At 40.8% G+C, this 22076-nt stretch overlaps 1 protein-coding gene across 2 annotated transcripts in view; it reads left to right on the top strand.

Moving 5' to 3' along the window:
• LOC124234232 (heat shock factor 2-binding protein) overlaps positions 1–22076 on the top strand; it is a 107410-nt gene that overhangs the window by 21756 nt on the left and 63578 nt on the right. For both annotated transcript variants that reach the window (XM_046651474.1, XM_046651475.1), the window contains exons 5-6: positions 3571–3720; positions 5524–5656. In XM_046651474.1, the coding sequence (XP_046507430.1) occupies positions 3571–3720; positions 5524–5656 (283 nt within the window). The remainder of the gene's footprint in view (positions 1–3570; positions 3721–5523; positions 5657–22076) is intronic.

The raw sequence follows: 22076 nt of genomic DNA on the forward strand, positions 1-22076 counted from the left end.
CTCTGCCTTTTGATTGGAGCATTTAGTCCATTGACATTTAAAGTAGCTGTTGATAAGTATGTACTTATTGCCATTTTGTTACTTTTTTTCTGGGTGTTTTAGTAGTTTCCCCTATTCCTTTCTTCTTCTCTTGCTCTCTTCCCTTGTGGTTTAATGGCTTTCTTTAGTGTTATGTTTGGGTTCCTTTCTCTTAATTTTTTGTGTATTTGTTATAGGTTTCTGGTTTGTGATTACTGTGAGGTCCATATATAATAACCTACGTATATCATGATCTGTATTAAGTTGGTCTCTTTAGTTTGACCTCTTGCTAAAAGCTCTACTCTTTTACTCCGCTTCTCCTACATTTTGTGTTTTTGATATCATATTTAACCTCTTTTTTTTCTTTTTTTGGTGAGTAAGATTTGTTTTAAGCTAACATCTGTTGCCAGTCTTCCTCTCTTTTTTTTTCTGCTTGAGGGAGATTAGCCCTGAGCTAACATCTATGCCACTCTTCCTCCGTTTTGTGTGTGGGATGCTGCCACAGCGTGGCTTGCCAGGTGGTGTAGGTCTGCACCCGGGATCTGAACCCACAAACCTGGGCTGCCGAAGAGGAGCACGCTGGACTCAACCACTACAGCATAGGGCCGTCCCCTCTAACCTCTTCTTTGTGTGTGTGTGTATCTGTTACCCTTTTATGATGGAAATAGGTAATTTTAGTACTTTTGTCTTTTGACCTTCATATTAGCTTCATAGGTGGTTGATCTGCTACCTTTACTGTATATTTACCTTTACCAGTGATTGTATTTTTTTTGATAGTTTTCTTATTCCTATTTGTGGTCTTCTCTTTTCCACTTAAATAACTCCCTTTAGCATTTCTTGTAAGGCTAGTTTCTTGGTGATAAACTCCTTTAGTTTTTGCTTGCCTGGGAAACTCTTTATCTCTCTTTCCATCCTGAATGATAACCTTGCTAGGTAAAGTATTCTTGGCTGTAAGTTTTTTCCTTTCAGCACTTTAAATATATCATGCCGCTCCATTCTAGCCTGTAAGGTTTCTGCTGAGAAGTCAGCTGGTAGCCTTATGGGGTTTCCTTTGTATGTCATTTGTTGCCTTTCTCTTGTGGCTTTTAGGATTCTCTCTTTATCTTTAATTCTTGACATTTTAATTATGATGTGTTTTGGTGTAGGCCTCTTTGGGTTTATCTTGTTTGGTGCTCTCTGTGTTTTCTATACCTGGATGTCTGTTTCATTCCTTAGGAAAGTTTTCAGCTTTATTTCTCTGTCCCTTTCTCTTTCTCTTCTCCTTCTTGGACACCTATAATATGGGTGTTAGTGCGCTCGATGTTGTCCCAGAAGTCTCTTTGACTGTCCTCGTTCTTTTTAATTCTTTTTTCTTCTGTCTGTTCAGCTTGGGTGATTTCCTCTAGTCTTTCTTCCAACTCGCTGATCCATTCTTCTGTATCATCTACTCTGCTTTTGAGTCCCTCTAGTGAAGTTTTTATTTCCAGTGTTGTATTTCCTTCAGGGAAAGATTTGTTCCTTAAGATTGCTCCTGGCGGGCTAGAAGGTAGCTTTTTTTCTCCCCAGAAAGGAGTTTCTGCCTTTTCCACCTCTGTCAACAGTGTCCCTTCTTGTGGGGGGTTCTTTTTATCTAGTTTTCAGTTCTCTCTCAGGGGTAATTGTTCCAAGAGTACTTGTAAATTTTTTGTGTCCCTTGGAGGAGGTGAGTTCAGAGTCCACCTATGCTGCCATCTTGACCTAACTCTCTGTTTTTGAAATCAGGTAATGTCAGTCCTCTCACATTGTATTTCTTTTTCAAACATTTTTTTGGCATTTCCATGTGAACTTTAGAATCAGATTATGAATTTGTACAAAAAAGCCTGCTAAAATTTTGATAGTGATTGTGTTCAATCTGTATATCAGTTTGGGGAGAATTACCATCTTACCAATATCGAGTCTTCCAGTCCGTGAACGTGGTATATCTTTCCATTTGTTTAGCTCTTCTTTTAATTTTTCTCATAATGTGTTATAGTTTTTACTGTACAGGTCTTGAACTACTTTCTTAAATTTTTTCTTAAGTATTTTCTTATTTTGATGTTTTTCTGAGTGGAATTATTTTCTTTGAGTTTCTCTTGGTGTTATTGTACTATCTGTGCAGCCCTTGTTGGGCATATCTGCTTACAACCACCAAATGTGACCCTAGTGAACACTGTCCTTCTCAGCAGTTCTTGTGTGATCTTGCAGAAGAACCAACGTAACCAGACTAATTGGAATGCAGGCTGCTTCAACTGTGAGAAAAGCTGGAATTCTGAAAGGACATGCTGTGATAGAGCTTTTGCATACGTCACCCCAACTTGAGTGGGTTCAGCTACAGACGCCTGAAGATCGAATCTAGGAATCTAGACTATTGTTATGATGAAGTCAGATGTTAAAAACCCAGAGTTTATAAGTCACATAAAGCAGTGTTAGCATGTGTCGTAGGCTCAGTGACCATTTTTTCTCGTAAATTGTGTGAATATATGTGAACATGTATGAAGCTTTAAATCTCAAATGCGTCATCCCCAGGTAGATGTGACTGGCCACCTTAGGCCAAGTTATGAAGTGAACAGACTTTGACTTGTGGCCCACTGCTCCCTTTCTTCCCCTAGGCAAAAAGCCCCTCTACTCTAATTGTCCTGCACTCACCTCTCTAAAAGAAAAGCCTAAAACGTCTAATATACTCAACTTTGTGGACTGTTGAGCCAATTAGACTTTGGTATAAATGCATTTAGCTTGGTGTTTATATTTTTGAGTTTCATGAAGTGAGGAAATGCTCTCATCTTTTAAGGGAATGTCAGGTAGTAAGGAATAGTGAAACTGGAGGTGGTGGTTGGGGAGGGCAGGAAGCCCCACATCACCCAAGACTCACCTGAAGGTGTGCCTGTAGGAGTGCTTGTGTGCTCAGAGGGGACATCGGGAGGACAGTTCACTTGTTAAGAGCCCTGGCTGACACTTGCCTGCTACGTTTCTTCAGAAGCCGCTGGTGGGGGGCGGGTGAGAAGTCTTTCCTGGCCTCCCTCTTCTCCTGACACGGGCGCTTAGCTTGCTGTGCCAGGGCACGCCTGGGAGGCCCTGCCTTCATACTGCTCTCCTGCCTCTGCTCCCATCTTTCCTACCTGGTCTTAGCTGTGTCATGTGGTGTTTTTACAGTGGAGGGGGCAGCTCCTTTGTTAGAGATGTTGCTCTGTGTGGACTACTGTCAGGTTGGTACTCTGTTCAGGTGTCCCAGTTGGTGCCGGTCCTGGGTAGAGCCACTTGGGACCTGAGATGCCTCATGTTTTCATTTTACTTAAAGAAGACGAATTCAAGTCTTTGGTGGCATTTGTAAACTCTAATGCAGTAGTGTGTTCTTTTCTAAGAGTGTTATTTTTGCCTCTGAAGTTTTTTAAAAAATATGGATTATGGCTTTCTAGGGACTGGTTTTCATTTACCAACTGTTTTCTATAATTCTGCATGCATTTCTTTAAGAAATATCTTTGAAAGAGGAAACACAATAGAGATATTTCAAGGTTGAATGCTATTCATTTTTCTGATTTTATTTTGTTTTGATTTCAGGAGAAACTGGTTCTTCGACAGCAGCTGAATGAAGCGAAGCAGCAGCTCCTGCAGCAGGCAGAGTATTGTACGGAGATGGGAGCAGCAGCCTGTACTCTTTTGTGGGGTGTCTCCAGTAGCGAGGAGGTCGTCAAAGCCATTCTAGGAGGGGTGAGTACGACCAGTGGGCTGTCTGGGTATTGTTGATTAGCGCTATGTGACTGAGAGAGTCCAGTGCAGCTATGAGGGTGCTTACAGGCTAAGTCCATTTCTTTTGTTCATTCGTCACTGGTTTTGGAACACCAACTGTGTAGGGTCCATTGTAACCCGGTACTCTGGGAGTATGTGAAGTGAATGAAATAAGATCCCTTCTCTCCTGGAGTCTGTGTGGTGTTTGTGGAGATGATACCACTTCAGTCTTATTACTTGACATTTACATGTATTTAACAAAGTTTAGAGTGCTTTGCCTATGTTAATTCCGTGGGTAATGTAATATTTAATTTATTGAATGTTATGTTATTTAACATACGTACGTTAATAGTGCACACACATGCACATGATGGAATTTCACCGAGGAAGAGAGATCTGAAATGAGCCTTGATTAACTTGTATGGGTGGCAGTGGCAGAAAAGGAGGAAGGTGGCTCAAGAGGAGGGAAACAGTGTAATCAAAGGCAGAGAGCGCGAAGTCCCAGGTTGGTTTTAGGCACAGCGTGTGGGTCAGCTGACACAGTGTGTGAAGGGTCAAGTGGGAAAGTCGGGGAAATAAGGCATAAAAGGTAGGATGGAATGTGATTTTGGATGACCTTAAATGTCAGGTTGATGATGGATTCCTGAAGGATTTTTGAGTAAAAGAGTGATAGGACAAGAGAACAATTGTGCAGAGATGAACCTGACAGAGAGGATAGGTAGAAGGTGGGGTTGTGGGTATGGAGACTAGACAGGAAGACTCATTGGAAGGCCATCCCAGTGGCTCAGGCTGGAGTGAGTTCAGCAGGCCCCTGATATGATAGGGGGGATGGGAAGGGAGGAGAGCCATGGTGATTGAGGCAAGTGTCGTGACAGGGCAGACTCAACAGCTGAGAGCGAGAGGAGCTGAGGAGGAGGATGGTGGGTTGACTCTGGGAGAATGCTGTGGTCGTGAATGGGAGTAGAAGTCAAGAGGAGGATGTTTTGTGAGAGGCCAATAATAAATCACTTATCACTTACAGAAATAAAAACTGTGTGACTTTAGGTGGAGAGATAAATACATTTTAAAATTTATTGAACTTATTGAGGTATAATTTATATACCAGAAAATTCATCCTTTTGCAAGTGTACAATTTAGTGGTTTTTAGCTAATTTCCAGAGTTGTGTAATCGTCACCACAATCCAGTCTTAGAACATTTATATCACCCCACGAAGTTCCCTTGTGCCATTTGTAAATGCATTGGTTTTAAAATTACTCCTTAGAATCCTAGCACCCCCAAGGAAGGGCTTCAAAGGTTCTGCAAACTCAGAAGTACTGTTTGCCACATAATGAAGATTTAAACTGCCAGATGAGCCTGTTCACTGTCTTTATCTCTTCTACATGTTGAGATTTCAGTTCAGATCTTATTTGAAAAGCAGTTCTGTCAAAGGTTTGAAAACCTCTGGTTTCATGCCTAGAACAGAGAACATATTTTCCTAGTATATTTCTAGTATATTTTTGGATGAGTTCATCCCAGTACTTCCATCATTGTGTAAATCTGAGCTGTTTCCTATATATATATATATTTATTTATTTTACTCTTTCCATCATCAGTCTTCAGTCTTCTGCATACCTCAAACTTCTTTTTTCTGATCTTTTTGATTGAATCTTTTAATGAAAGAATAGACTTGAAAATATTGTTACTGTAGTTAAAACCAGAGTGTGTCTTCTGTGTTGTGCACTTTTAAAACGTTTTCATGCTGGTATCTGTGAAAGAGTCTGGTATTTTCCTTTCCAAACTTTCAGGATAAAGCTTTGAAGTTTTTCAGCATCACTGGTCAAACAATGGAGAGTTTTGTGAAGTCACTGGACGGGGATGTCAAGGAGCTTGATTCTGACGAAAACCAGTTTGTTTTTGCTCTGGCCGGAATCGTAACAAGTGAGTAATTCTTTTCAAACGTAGTGACTGTTGGAAGGGTGTTCTAGAGCGGTGACTCCAGTCAGGGGTGTGTGTGCATAAATCTGTCAGGAACGTTTTCAAATCTTGTGTGATTCTTACCCTGGAAATCTGACTCAGTAGCGCAGGGATAGGTACCAGGGTTGTATTGTGGACCATCACCGCAGGCGACTCTGGTAACCATCCGTAAGAACGATTGATCTTAGGAACCAGGGTGAGGTGCATGTTCTCTTCAGTTCTGTACCCCAACAGAAGTCAAAACACAACTGTAAGTTTAGCTCCTTGTTATTTGGAATCGTCATCGTTTTACTAATGTCTAGCTTGAGTAAAGGCCCTAAGTTGAGCTTAAGCTAAGCCCTTGCTGTTGTTTTGGTACAACAGTTAAAGAATTCCAAAAACCTCAATTGTCTCTTTAGTAAATTTCTCCCAAAGATTATAGATAGAGTTATGATAGAATTCTATGGCAAAACTACTGTCGAGGATAAAGCCAAATGGTCAAATGATAACTGATAGCCTAGCGTAGTAGGGGGTGGTCTGTACTAGTGAGTGTTAAGTCTCTTTGTTCTGAAGTCAGTGAAATAGTTCAGTATATTGCTATGGCTTATTTTTTACATTGCTCTTTCATCTCTGCTGTGTCCTATGTCACCCTTAGGGCAAGGCTCTGCTATTAAAGAGAAAGGAAATTTTATCATGGCATTATCCTTCCTCTACTGCAATCCTAATGAAATAGATCCTGTGTAGACAGTTTCTTCATAATCCCTTAAAAGTTGATGATACTTCTGGGGTAGGTGTTGAGACTCAGAGGGTCTCTACAGCGGCCCTCATTTAGCCAGCGCTTTAATCAACCCCAGCACGGCATTATGTGCTTCCATCATAGCGCCTGCAGCGAGAGGAGGCTTGCTTTGCTCTACCGTTTACAAGTGTTTTAAGGTCTTTTTTTTTTTAACAGAAGTCTGCAAATTTGATGATTAGATTTTCTGCTATTTGCAGGTGACCCCAAAGGTCTGTGACATATGTGATTTGTCGTTCTGCTGGGTTGTGAATTTGAACTGCCTGAGTTGCTGGCTGGTGTGTAGCGGGGAGGCAGTTGGCCAGTGGGTGAACCGGCCTGTTGCCCAGCATACAGGCTCAGCTTACCTTTGTGTTTCCCTGCTTGGAGTAGCTCACATAGGAACTCTCACCAAGACTTGGAAAGTGGCACTTACGTTTTTCACTTACACGCTGATGAACTTTACTGGAAAGATTACATACTATGGTGGTGTTTTATTAAAGTGCTGCTTTGCAGACATCTCGGGGCTTATGCATCTCACATACCAAGACTCTGTTCTATGAGGAGTAGGCAGTATAGCAGAGACCTTGGGTTAGCTGTCAAACAGATCTTCTGCCTTCTGAAACAAGGATTCTTATTTTAAATTTACATACAGTAAACTCACCCATTACGGTTTTTTTTCTCACCTTTTTACAGTTCTATGAGTTTTGACAAATGCGTATAGTCATGTAACCACTCGGATTAAGAACAGTTCCATTACTTCCCCCAATACTCCCCCCATCGTCCTCATCACCTCTTTCTTTTTTTTTAAATTTTTTATTGAGTTCATAATAGTTTACATCATTGTGAAATTTTGTTTGTACATTATTCCTTGACTGTCACCGCATAAGTGCTCCCCTTCACCCCCTGTGCCCATCCCCCACCCCCTTCCCCTGGTAACCACCAAAATGTTTTCTTTGTCCATGTGTTTGTTCATATTCCACATATGAGTGACATCATCTGGTGTTTGTCTTTCTCAGTCTGGCTTTTTCGCTTGGCATAATTCCCTCCAGGTCCATCCACATTGTTGCAAATGGGATGATTTTGTCTTTTTTTGTGGCTGAGTAGTATTCCATTGTATATGTACACCACATCTTCTTTATCCAATCATCAGTTGACGGGCACTTGGATTGTTTCCATGTCTTGGCTATTGTGAATGGTGCTGCAATGAACGTAGGGCTACATATGTTACTTTTGATTGTTGATTTCAAGTTGTTTGGGTAGATACCCAGTAGTGGGATAGTTGGGTCATATGGTAGTCCTATTTTTAGTTTTTTGAGGAATCTCCCTGCTGTTTTCTGTAGTGGCTGCACCAGTTTGCATTCCCACCAGCAGTGTATGAGAGTTCCCTTTTCTCCACATCCTCTCCAACATTTGTTATTTTTAGTCTGAGTGATTATAGCCATTTTAACAGATGTAAGGTGGTATCTTAGTGTAGTTTTGATTTGCATTTCCCTGAGGATTAGTGATGTTGAACATCTTTTCATGTGCTTATTGGCCATCTGTGTATCTTGTTTGGAAAAATGTCTGCTCACATCCTCTGCCCATGTTTTGATCGAGCTGTTTGTTTTTTTGTTGTTGAGTTGTGTGAGTTCTTTATATATTATGGAGATTAACTCCTTGTCGGATATATGATTTGCAAATATTTTCTCCCAGTTGATGGGTTGTCTCTTTGTTTTGATCCTAGTTTCTTTTGCCTTCCAGAAGCTCTTTAGTCTAATGAAGTCCCACTTGTTTATTTTTTCTTTTATTTCCCTTGTGAAACGAAAAGCTGAGAAGACATGGTATTTGAAAAGATCCTTTTAAGTTCCATGTCAAAGAGTATTCTACCTATATTATCTTCCAGGAGTTTTAGGGTTTCAGGACTTATCTTCAGGTCTTTGATCTATTTTGAGTTTATTTTTGTGTATGATGTGAGATAATGATCTACTTTCATTCTTTTGCAGGTGGCTGTCCAGTTTTCCCAACACCATTTATTGAAGAGACTGTCTTTTCTCCATTGTATGTTCTCAGCTCCTTTGTCGAAGATTAGCTGTCCATAGATGTGCGGTTTTATTTCTGGGCTTTCACTTCTGTTCCATTGATCTGTGTGCCTGTTTTTGTACCAGTGCCATGCTGTTTTGATCACTATGGATTTGTAGTACGTTTTGAAGTCAGGGATTATGATGCCTCTAGCTTTGTTCTTTTTTCTCAGGATTGCTTTAGCAATTTGGGGTTTTTGGTTGCTCCATATGAATTTTAGGATACTTTGTTCTATTTCTGTGAAGAATGTTGTTGGGGTTCTGATTGGGATTGCATTGAATCTGTAGATTGCTTTGAGTAGTATGGCCATTTTATGTTTATTCTTCCAATCCATGTGCATGGAATCTCTTTCCATCTCTTTGTGTCATCATCTGTTTCTTTCAGTAAGGTCTTATAGTTCTCATTGTATAAGTCCTTCACCTCCTTGGTTAAATTTATTCCTATATATTTTATTCTTTTTGTTGTGATTGCAAATGGAATTGTATTCTTGAGTTCTCTTTCTGTAAGTTCGTTATTAGAGTATAGAAATGCAACTGACTTTTGTAAGTTGATTTTGTACCCTGCAACTTTACTGTAGTTGTTAATTATTTCTGATAGTTTTCTGATGGATTCTTTAGGGTTTTCTGTAAACAAGATTGTGTCATCTGCAAACAGCGTGAGTTTCACTTCTTCACTCCCTATTTGGATTCCTTTTATTCCTTTCTCTTGCCTAATTGCTGTGGTCAAAACTTCCAGTACTATGTTGAATAAGAGTGGTGATAGTGGGCACCCTTGTCTCGTTCCTGTTCTCAGGGGGATGGCGCTCAGTTTTTGCCCATTGAGTATGATGTTGGCTGTGGGTTTGTCCTATATGGCCTTTATTATGTTGAGGTAACTTCCTTCTATCCCCATTTTGTTAAGAGTTTTTCTCATAAATCGTTGTTGGATCTTGTCAAATGCTTTGTCTGCATCTATTGAGATGATCATGTGGTTTTTATTCCTCATTTTGTTGATGTGGTGTATCACTGATTGATTTGCGGATGTTGAACCATCCCTGTGTCCCTAGTATAAATCCCACTTGATCATGATATATGATTGTTTTGATGTATTGCCAAATTCAAGTTGCCAGTATTTTGTTGAGGATTTTTCCATCTATGTTCATCAGCGGTAGCGGCCTGTGGTTTTTTGTGTTATCCTCATCAGGCTTTGGTATCAGAATGATGTTGACCTCATAGAATGTGTTACGAAGTGTTCCATCTTCCCAAAGTTTCTGGAGTATCTTGAGAAGGATAGATATTAAATCCTCTCTGAAAGTTTGGTAGAATTCTCCAGGGAAGCCATCTGGTTCTGGGCTTTTATTTTTTAGAATGCTTTTCATTACTGTTTCAGGCTCTTTACTTGTGATTGGTTTTTTCAGATTGTCTATCTCTTCTTGATTCAGCTTTGGGAGGTTGTAAGAGTCTAAGAATTTATCCATTTCCTGTACATTGTCCATTTTGTTGACATATAGTGTTTCATAGTATTCTCTTAGAATCCGTTGTCTTTCTCTGGTATCCATTGTTGTTTCTCCTCTTTCATTTCTAATTTTTTTTTATCTCCCCAAATCCCCCGGTACATAGTTGTATATCTTAGTTGCAGGTCCCTCTAGTTGTGGCATGTGGGACACTGCCTCAGCATGGCCTGACGAGCAGTACCATGTCCGTGCCCAGGATCCGAACCAGTGAAACCTTGTGCCACCTCAGCTGAGCATGTGAACTTAACCACTCGGCCATGGGGCCGGACCCTCTAATTTTATTTATCTGAGCTTTCTCTCTTCTTTTCTTTGTAAGTGTGGCTACGGGTTTGTTAATTTTGTTTATTTTCTCAGAGAACCAGCTCTTTGTTTCATTGATCCTTTCTACTGCCTTTTTTGTTTCAATAGCATTTATTTCTGCTCTGATTTTTATTATTTCTCTCCTTCTGTTGACTTTGGGCTTTGTTCTTCTTTTTCTAATTTAGTCAGGTATAGTTTGAGATTGCTTATTTGGGATTTTTCTTGTTTGTTAAAGTGAGCCTGTATTGCAATGAATTCCCCTCTTTTTTTTTTTAAGGATTGGCACTTGAGGTAACAACTGTTGCCAATCTTATTCTTTTTCTTTTCTTCTCCCCAAAGCCCCCAGTACATAGTTGTATATTTTAGTTGTGAGTGCCTCTGGTGGTGCTATATGGGACGCTGCTATGGTGTGGCCTGATGAGTGGTGCCACATCTGCACCTGGCATCCGAACTGGCGAAACCCTGGGCCACTGAAGCGGAGCACGTGAACTTAACCTCTTGGCCACAGGGCTGACCCCGAATTTCTCTCTTAATACGGCTTTTGCTGCATCCCATATGAGTTGGTATGGTATGTATTCATTTTAATTTGTCTCCAGATATTTTTTGATTTCTCCTTTCATTTCTTCAATTATCCATTGGTGGTTCACTAGCATGTTGTTTAGTCTCCACACCTTTGTCCCTTTCTCAGCTTTCTTCTTCTAACTAATTTCTAGCCTTCATAGCATTGTGATTGGAAAAGATGCTTGTTATTATTTCAGTATTCTTAAATTTATTGAGGCTTGCCTCGTTTCGCAACATATGATCTGTCCTTGAGAATGTTCCGTGTGCACTTGAGAGGAATATGTATTCTGCTGTTTTTGGATGGAGTGTTCGATATATACCTATTAAGTCCATCTGGTCAAGCTTTTCACTTAATCCTACTGTTTCCTCGTTGACTTTCTGTCTGGATGATCTATCCATTGATGTGAGTGGAGTGTTGAGGTCCCCTACTATTATTGTGTTATTATTAATATCTTATTTTAGGTTTGTTAATAGTTGCTTTATGTACTTTGGGGCTCCTGTGTTGGGTGTACAGATATGTATGTGTTATTTCTTCCTGATGGCATGTCCCTTTAATCCTGTGTACTGCCCCTCTTTGTCTCTCTTTACGTGTCTTGTCTTAAAGTCCACTTTGTCTAAGTATTGTGACACCTGCTTTGTTTTGTTTGCCATTAGCTTGGAGTTTGGTCTTCCACCCTTTCACTCTGAGGCTGTGTTTGTCTTTGGAGCTGAGAGGTGTTTCCTGGAGGCAGCATATTGTTGGATCTTGTTCTTTAATCCATCTCGCCACTCTGTGTCTTTTTATTGGAGAATTCAATCCATTTACATTTAGGGTGATTATCAATTTGTGAGGGGCTTAATGCTGCCATTTTATCACTCTCTTCCTTGTTCTACTGCATTTCCTTTGTTTTTCGTTCTGTGTAGTTTGGTCTACCCATTGAGTTATGTAGTTTTTTATGTTGTGTTTGTTTTCTCCTTATTTATTATTTGTGTCTCTGTTCTCCTTTTTTGTTTAGTGGTTACCATGAGGTTTATATTCAGAATCTCATAGAGAAGATAGTCTGTTTTCTGATGGCCTCTTATTTCCTTAGTCTAAACTGATTCCTTTTCTCTTCCCCTCCTAAGTTGTTTTTCTCACATCTTATTCCATCTTGTGTTCTGAGTTTGTGGTTAAAATGACAAGATTATCTTTGTTTGTGGTGTTTTCCTTCCCTTTGTCTTTGATGCTGTACTTGAGTATTTGCTAACATGTTCTGATGTATAGCTACAATTTTCTGATTTTGTCTACTTATTTATCTCCTTACTCCGTGCTTTCTAACCCCTTTCTCCCTTTTTTTTTTCCAGGTATGGGGGCCTTCGTGAGGATTTATTGTAGGGGGGTCTTGTGGATACAAACTCCCTTAACTTTTGTTTATCTGAGAAAGTTTTTATTTCTCCATCATATCTGAAGGATATTTTTGCTGGATAGAGTATTTTTGGCTGAAAGTTTTTATCCTTCAAAGATTTTAGTATGTCATTCCAGTCTTGGTTTCTGCAGAGGAATCCCATGAAAGCCTGATAGGGGTTCCTTTGTAGGTTATTTTCTTCTTCCTTGCTGCCCTTAGTACTTTTTCTTTGTCATTTACTTTTGCCAGTTTCACTACTGTATGCTTTGCAGTAGGTCTTTTTACATCAACATATTTAGGAGATCTGGTAGCCTCTTCCATGTCGATTTCCATCTCTTTCCCTAGGTTTGGGAAGTTCTCCACTATTATTTCTGTGAACAGACTTTCTGCTCCATTCTCCTCTTTTCCTTCTGGAATACCTATAATTCTTAAGGTGCGTTTCCTAATTGAATTGGATATTTCTTGGAGACTTTCTTCATTTCTTTTTAGTCTTAGTTCTCTTTCCTCCTCTGTCTGGAGTATTTCAACATGTCTGTCTTCGATTATGCCGATATGCTCCTCTATGATGTCCGCTTGAGTGTTCAGGGAATCCATATTCTGTTTTATCTCTTCCACTGTGTCTTTTATCTCCAGTATTTCTGATTGATTTTTATTTATGGTTTCAATCTCTTTTGTGAAGTAGCTCCTGAACTTGTTGAATTGTTTCTCTACGTTCTCTTTTAACTCATTGAGTTTTCTGATGATAGCTGTTTTGAATTCACTGTCATTTAGATTACATATTTCTGTGTCCTCAGGACTGATTTCTGTATACTTGTCATTTTCTCTCTGGTCTGGAGATTTAATATAATTTTTGATATTGCTAGAGGGGGTGGCTCTGTTTTTGTGCATTGTGATGGTATTTGGTTGCAGTTACCGCCTATTGCCACTGTGTGGGGGTCTAGAGCAAATATTCTGAGTCCTCTGCATTCTGCTGGGATCCCAGGCACTGGAGCCAGTGCTGGGCAGGGTGGGTGGAGGTACGCTTTCTCTTGTGTGCTCTCAGGGTTTTCTTGCTCTGCTCTCACTATCTGCTCTCCTGGGGTGTTGGCTTGCTGAGGTCACCCCCCATGATAGCTTTCTCCCTGGTAGAGGGCTTCCCTCTATGCTGCGAGGGCCCTCAGGGATCTTTGACATTCCTGTGAACAAACATCCCCTCCCACCTTCCTTCCCTCTCGGTGGCTGCCCGGGGTCCCAGCTCACAGTCTTTTGGGGAGGGACCAAAGTTTTCTCCTACCCCATTCCACCTCCTCCGAGGGGGACTCCAGCCTCTCTGCCCTCTGTCATGTGGCTGCATGGGTCTCTCAGACGTTTTTTGTGTTGTGTTTGGATGTCCTCTGCTGGAGTGTGAATGTCTTTTTTGTTGTGTCGTGGAGGGGAGGGATTGCCAGGAAAGCTCACTCTGCCATGTTGCTGACGTCACTTCCTCACCATCCCCTTCTTTTGTAGTCAACCCCTCGGCCCACCGTCAGCCCCAGGCAACTGCTGATCTGGCAGTTTGTTAAAACTTTTAGCTGAGTTTTTCATGCTAGCTTGTGTGGCATCCAGTGTCTGCTCCAGGTGAGCAAGTGCTTGCTTCACATCTCGCCTTGGAACATCTGCCTTTTCTTATTTTTCCTATTAGTTGGTTGATCTTTGCATTCGATTCTGTGATGTGTTCAAGATAAGCTGTGATTATGTGAATTATCTCCCCCACTTTTTTTTTTTTTTGGTGAGGAAGATTGGTCCTGAGATAATGTCTGTGCCAGTCTTCCTCTATTTTGTATGTGGGACACCGCCACAGCATGACTTGATGAGCTATGCATAGGTCTGCACCCGGGGTCCAGACCCATGAAGCCTGGGCTGCTGAAGTGGAGCGCATGAACTCTGTGCAACCCAACCAGCCCCTGGAGGTGGAGCTCTTTTCAGTTTACTGTATCTCAGGCAAAAACTAGAAGTCAAGGATTTGTTTAAACATTGAAATTGTTAAATTTCTTTTTTTTTTTTTTAAGATTTTTTAATTTTTCCTTTTTCTCCCCAAAGCACCTCCCCCCACCCCCGGTACCTAGTTGCATATTTTTAGTTGTGAGTCCTTCGAGTTGTGGCATGTGGGACGCCGCCTCAGCATGGCTTGATGAGTGGTGCCATGTCTGCACCCAGGATCTGAACCGACGAAACCCTGGACCGCCAAAGCGTAATGCGTAAATTTAACCACTCGGCCACAGGGCCGCCCCTGAAATTGTTAAATTTCTTACTCATCCATAGTCACTGTTCTTAATAATAGATTAGTATAGTAAAAGGGTCTGGACTTTTTAGGCCCAGTTAGTCCACTCCCCAGGATGTAATTCTCTGGACTTTATTTTCCTTACCTGAGAAGGGGAATAGTAATACCTGCTCTAATTACCTTACACATTGTTGTGAATATTCTACTGGACTACGGTAGGTGACAGTACATTGTAACCCCAGGTGCTGTTCAACAGGCCGATGTGATCGTTTTCAGTGACTTCTATGACAGGAAAAATTTAGAACGTAGAGAGGAGGGCAGGTTGTCATCACCATCCTGTGTATCTAGAACGTGGAGAGGAGGGCAGGTTGTCATCATGGTCCTGCGTATCTAGAACGTGGAGAAGAGGGCGGAGTGTCATCACAGTCCTACAAACCTAGAACGTAGAGGGCAGATTATATCACAGTCCTGTGGAGATTAACTTGCTTAGCTTGCACGTGGAGAACTTACTTTTCTAACTACTTTTTCTGCTTTTTGATTATTTGGAAGTCATAATTGTACTCCTTGACTCTTAATTCTGAGTTTATTCATTCGAACAATGTTAGATAGTGATTATAGAATCAAGATTACTTTTTGATTATTGATAATTTATGGGCAGGACTGGAGCAGCTTATCTTTCATGGATGTAATAGTTGCACAAAGTTGATGGCAGAACACTCTTGTGTTGGTGACAATCACTTCTCTTGCCCCCCAATTATTCTGTTTCCGGTTCCCCTCTTCCACATACTCACACCAACACAGGGAAGCAGTGTGGTGTGTGGGAAAGAAGACAGGGTGGGAATTGAGGCCCAGTGTCCAGCTCTGCTTCCAACACCAACTAGCCCTGTCTTCTTGTGTCTGTGGCCCTCAGTTTCATCTTTTGAGAAAAGAGTCTTAGACCCCACATGATGATTAAGGTCTGCCCTGGCCCTCGACTGGTGTGGCTCTTCATGTGGAAGAATAGGTGCCAGTTCTGTACCTTGACCTATAGGTGGTCTCGTGTCACCTAGTCCGAGTCTGGAGTGAAGAGTCAGTGGCCAGGCATTTGGATGGTTTCCACTCTTTGGCTATTACGGATAATGTTGCTGTGAACATTTGTGTGCAAGTTTCTATGTGAACATGTGTTTTCGGTTCTCTTGGGCATATACCTAGGAGTGGAATTGCTGGGTCATGTGATGTTTAACTATTTGAGGAACTGCCAGACTGTTTTTCATAGCAGCTGTATCACTTTCCATTCTGGTGGCTGCTTTTTCCTGTGTCTTCAGAACAGTCCGTCTTTCTCTGTGTGTGTCTGTATCTTTGTCGTTGTTGGAGGTGGTTCGTTCTTTGAGCTCTAGGCGAGATCATCAGGGACTGTCTGGATCTCCATCACTGTTGTTGGACCTCATCAAAGGCAAGGTTGGCTTGTAGAGAGCTGATTTTCAGTTTAGCATTTAGAAAGATTTATGATAATCTGGGATATTAGAGGTAATTGTTGAGAGATATTTTGAGGTCACTGAAGGCTGTTTTGGTTTCTGTGTTCCATGGGCACAGTTCTGACATGTTTGATTTAGTCTAGTCTTACAGAAGTCTTGCTAATTCAGAAAAATTTGGTATCTGTTATCTGCAATATCCAGTTGATCACAGAAGTTCTCTTAATTGTCTCTTAGTGGTTGGTCTTGGGTGACTTTGGATATGTTGTAATCTTCCTTAGATAATTCCCTTCCTTCAGTTGACTGAGTCTGGCCTAGATAATGAGCTGTTGTTTTGTGGAATTGAAATGTTTCTTTAGAAGTTCATGTCCCTTTTTAGCTAGCTCAGCAAGGAGAAAACATAGTCAGCTTCAGAGTTTTCCAGATCAATGGAACGTGAGGAGATTATGTACCTATTGGATCAGAAGGACCTCACAATGGCTCCTATATCCTTGACATCTGGCATTAAGACCCAAGAGAAGTAGGATGGAATTTCACTGAATTCCATATGTAACTTTCTGGGTGAATTGTTGATTTTACTAGGTGAAGCAAGTAAATTGGCCAACTTTATAGAATGGGACACTAAAGAGACTAAGTGTTAATCTGTTCTTGTAAAGAATTTGGTTTCAGGTGGGACAATGAGAGGATAGTATTTGGGGTAGTCAGTACAGCAACACAGAATCGTTTTGTTACTTGTTCACAGATCTTACACAAATCCATATTCTCTACCATTAGGCTTTTTTAAAACAGTCAACATTAGGTGATTGCAGGGACTGTACAAGGAATTACTAGTCCTTTTTCTATTTAACTGGTCACAGTTGGCCTACAGCCTTTTGTGGCTCAGCTCTAGAGAGTATTGAGGAAGTTTAGGTAAAGATGGAGAAGAATCATCTGGACTCTTTTGGCTTTGTTCCAGTTATTTGACTCTGTCTGTAGAATCTTTCCCCCATAGGGATTCTGGGACCATAGTTAATTCTTTGGTTATTTCTTGAGTCATACATAATATGGCCAAATTAGTGTTCAGATTGGCTGTCATTTGCATATCAGAGAATTTTCTGGGACTCCTAAAAATCGTCCTTCTGTGGTACCTTTTATTTGTCAGGTTCTTTTGCAAAATAAATCTCTATCCGTTAAACTTGCAGGGGTTGTGTCCAGAGAAGGAAAAAATATCTTTCTGATAATGATTCCGGAGTAACCGTTACAGGTTGGGAGAAATGAAAGATGCTGAGAATCTTCCTTTCCTGAGAGTGCAATAAAGTCTTAAGGGAAAAATTCTGACCAAATTGAAAAAACAGGAACTATGCTTGTAGATGAGCCGTAGGAAAGATGGAGACTTCCGCTTGGAGCTGGTTTCTTCATGGTGGATCAACAGGTGATAGCATTGGCTGGAAGTAAAACTGTGTCACCATATGCCTTGCCATTGATTTTTCTGTGACTGGGCTTCCTAACAGTGGGGTGTGCTCACTCCACAGTGGAAATTTACCTAATCTGGCAGAGACAGGTTTTGCAGGCAAAGGCATGAGCAGGTTGTAAGCGATATTGGACATCTCCCAGGAGTCACTTTGACACTGTAGACTAACAGCAGCGAACAGAGAAGGACGGTAGGCTCATCTCTCTCAGCTAGCCCTCAGATTATAGGGCTGATCTCTCTAATCTGACTTCTCGCCACAGAAACCGGAGCACCCAAAGGAGGAGAGAAACTGACTTCTAGGAGCCACCGCCCAGCAGGACTGGGCATCCCCTCCAACCCTGCGGGGGATTTCCAGAAAGAGTGTACAGAGGCAGAGTTCCAAGACTGAGATCACTCACGGCCCTTGGCCCTCCCCCCTCCCTGTGACAGCTGAATAATTGACTTGATAAGAAACTACCACAGCAAATACAAAGAAACAAAAACCAAAGGATGAAACGGTCACAATATTAATATCAGAGGAAACCTGCTTATGTTTTTTTCAAAAATTATGGTGCAGCGCTTGTGCTGCAGATAAGAGGTTTATAGAAAACAAGTTCAGGATGAGCAGTAGAGACTAAGGGCTCCATTGAACGTGAAAACTGTATCCCTGTTGTTGTTATTATTAATTACTCTTTAACAGCTTTATTGAGATATAGTAATATACCATTACAATTTGCCAATTTAAAGTATATAATTCCGTGGTTTTAGTATATTCATGTAGCTGTGCGTCCATCTCCACAATCAATTTTAAAACATTCTCATCACCCCAAATGGATTTCTTTTGAATCTTGCCATTCCCCCCAACTCTAGGCAATCTCTGATAATACTTTCTATCTCTCTAGATTTGCCTATTTTGGACAATTCATATAGTACCATATATGGTCTGTTGTGACTGGCTTCTTTCACTTAGCATGGTGTTTTCAAGATTTTTCCATATAAGAACATGTGTCAGTACTTCATTCCTTTTATGGCTGACACTGTTTCATTGAATGGCTATACCATACCTCTCCATTCATCAATCTATGGATGAACATTTTGGTTGTTTCTGCTTGTTGGTTATTGTGACTAATGACGCTACAAACATTTGTGTACAAGTTTTTGTGTAGACATAAGCTTTCATTTCTCTTGAATATATAGCTAGGAGTGGAATTGCTGGGTCATATGGTATGGCTTTAACCATTTGAGGAACTGTCAAGACTATTTTCCACAGTGACTGCACCATTTTACATTCCCACCAGCAGGGCATGAGGGTTGCAGTTTCTCCACATACTCGCCAACACTTGATTATGTTTTTGATAATAGCCTTCCTGGTAGGTGTGAAGTGGTGTCTCATTGTCATTTTGATTTGCATACCCCTGATGGCTAATGATGTTGAGCATCTTTTCATGTGCTTTTTGAGCATTTGTATATCCTCTTTGGAGAAGTTTCTATTCAAGTCCTTTGCCATTTTTAAATTGAGTTATTTGTCTTTTTATTGTTGAGTTGTAAGAGTTCTTTGTATATTCTAGATACCAGTCGCTTATCAGATATATGATTTGTAAAAAATTTTCTCTTATTTTGTGAGTTGTCTTTTCACTTTCTTGATAGTGTCCTTTGAAGCGCAAAAGTTTTACATTTTGATGATAACCAGTATATTTTTTCCTTTAATTGCTTGTGTTTTTGATGTCATAGCTAAGAAACTGTTGTCTAATCCAAGGTCATGAAGATTTACTCCTATGTTTTCTTCTAAGAGTTTTATGATTGTACCTCTTAACATTTGGGTCTTTGATCCATTTTGAGTTAATTTTTATATATGGTGTGAGGTAGGGGTCCAACTTACTTTCTTTGTATGTGACTATCTGATTGTCCCAGCACCTTTTGCTGGAAAGATTATTCTTTTATCCTTTCTCCATTCAGTTGTCTTGATACCCTTCTTGAAAATCAGTTGATCATAAATGTGAGGGTTTATTTGTGGACTCTAAATTCTGCCATTGATCTATGTCCATCACTATGCTGGTACCCCATCGTTATTTCTAAAGCTGGAAAAAGACAAAATTATTACAACCTAAATCAAAAATGTCAGACATAATACAGCTCAACTCTTTATATTTTTATCAGCATACTTAATTGACACCAGATTTATTTCTTAAATTATATAATTTCTATGATAAATTCTAGAAATACCTATATAAATAATTTTAAAGAAAAATGAACCTAGAAAAAATAAGTACATTTTAACAAAAAATTAAACCAGCAATGCTTTATAGTCCTAGAGTTGACTCACATCCCAGACAGACTGACAAATCCTGGAGCTGTCTGTGTAGGAATTTATTCACATTTATCTTACTTTGTAGTTTGCTCTTTAGATAGTGATGTTCAATGAAATGCAAGATTGGCATTTGCTACTGTAATGCTGGATACATGATATGGGACTTCATTTACTAGTAAATTTGTTGTGTTTTGTTTGGTGTTGTTGCCTGCTATGATGCAATGTAGTTTTTGCTCTAATGTTTTCTTCGCTGATGTTCCTGTTATCTGTTGCTGTGTAACACACCACCCCAAAATGTCAAATCTTTAAACAACAACATCCATTTATTTTGCTGATGAATCTGCAGTTTGCTCAGGGCTTCACAGGGGTGATTTGCTGCTGTTCTGCAACATCTGGGGCCTCACTGGGGGTGATTCAGATTGCTGGGGATGAAACTGCTGGGGGCTAGTGGGGTGCCTCTCTCTTTCTCTCCTCATGTAGTCCCAGGGCTTCTCCACCGTGTGCTCTTTCTGTGGTCTCTGCATCATGGCAGCCTCTTGCCTAGCAACTCAGGGCTCCTAGGGCAAGTGGCGAGAGACCAGCGTGGAAGCCGTCAGGCCCCTTCCTGCCTTGCCTTGACAGTCACGCTGTGTCAGTTCCGCTGCACTCTGCTAGTTACATGTGAGTCATAGGCCAGGGCCAGCCCAAGGGTCTGCATGCTGGAGGCTTGGTTCATTGGGAAGTCATCTCTGGAAACTAGCTACCAAAGAACCTAGCTAGAATGTATGTTTTCCTGCAGGGTCCAGGATGTGGTCTACTCTAGTTACATGAAGGAGGTTTTCCCCTGAAAAACTACCTTAAAATGACTTTCTATCAGTTTGTGATGCCAAATGCTTGAAGCTTCATCTTTCCACTAGACATTTCTTTAGTAAAACCAGAGTGTGTCATATGCTAGAAAATATAGTCATCAGGTTTAAATTGATTGAACAAAGAAAGTAAGTTTGTGTCAGTGAAGGTCCAGTCCTCAGTAAAGTTATAACTATCATGAAATTATGTACCAGGTAACACAGCACCAATTTATGGGGCAAAAATCGCTGGAAAGACAAGCAAAAATGGGGGAAAAAATCTGTTAGGTTTAGGAGACTTTAATGTACCTCTCTTTATCCTTCTCAGCACAGAGAAACAAAAATAAATAGGAATGTCCAGGATCTGATTCCATAAAGTTGATCTGGTAGCATAGATGAAATTTTATGTTCTGCCGTTAGATTACAGTTAATCAAAGGCAGAACAAGTTAGTGATAAAAGTCATCCTCCATTCTCGATAATTATTAGCAAACTAAAAATAGAAGAAAACTTCCTTAAACTCATAAAAGATCCTACCAGAATCATCCATTAGGCGTCACACTTAATTGTGAATTACTAGAAGCATTTCCGTTAAGTCAGAGGGAGAAGGACGCTGCTGCTCTACTTTTCCACCTTGGCCTGCTCTTTTTTTTTTCTTTTTGAGGAAGATTAGCCCTGAGATAACATCTGCCAATCCTTTTTTTTTTCTTTTTCCTGAGGAAGAGTGACACTGAGCTAACATCCGAGCCCATCTTCCTCTACTTTATATTGGGATGCCTGCCACAGCATGGCTTGACAAGCAGTGCGTAGGTCCGCCCCTGGGATCCAAACCCGTGAACCCCAGGCCGCTGAAGCAGAAGGTGCAAACTTAACTGCTGCGCCACCAGGCTGTCGGTCAGCTCATTCAAGTTAGGAATTTTAATCACTTTGAATCATGCTTTATTGTTAGACCTAGCTAAAGAGAAATCTTACCAACAAGTACATGGATATACTTGGATCACTGATGTATCCTCACAGGTGTCTGGGAGTGTTGACAGGGCCCGTGTTAGCTGCAGGGTGTCCACTGGGAGCTGGTGGGATCGAGTAATCCCACCTGGCCTTCATGCTGGTCTTGCGATGCCTCAGGCATGGTGATACCTGCCAACCCATAGTAGGATGTAAAATTCAGAAAAAAAGTGTTTTTCAGAATCAGTTTTCATACTGTCTTTTGACCTCATGATTTCAGTTTGGTATCGTAGTTCAAAGTCATTAGGATTTCACTCCCAGGATTGAAAGTGGATTTTAGCATCTTTTGTCCCAGATAAAGTAATCAGCCCCCATCTTCTGTTTGGACCCTGCCCGCTCACAGCTGTTTAATCCAGTATTCCAGACCCTGGTGTCCCCTCGCTGTCCTGCAGTCGGGCTGCTGACATATTTAGATCCTAGTGCTCTGTTCCTCTACCGAGGCGTTCGCTAATCACAGAGGACCTTACTCACAGGCTTAGTAACTGTTGTGGTTGTCAGTTACTCTCTCTGGGCTGTCAGCCCTGTGGATAATACTGCTTTTTAGTGCCTTGTTTGTTATTCTGTGTTTTCGTTTCATCTGTTAGGAGAAAAACAGCAATAA

Source organism: Equus quagga, unplaced genomic scaffold (genome assembly GCF_021613505.1).
Source record: "Equus quagga isolate Etosha38 unplaced genomic scaffold, UCLA_HA_Equagga_1.0 73442_RagTag, whole genome shotgun sequence".
Lineage (NCBI taxonomy): Eukaryota > Metazoa > Chordata > Mammalia > Perissodactyla > Equidae > Equus > Equus quagga.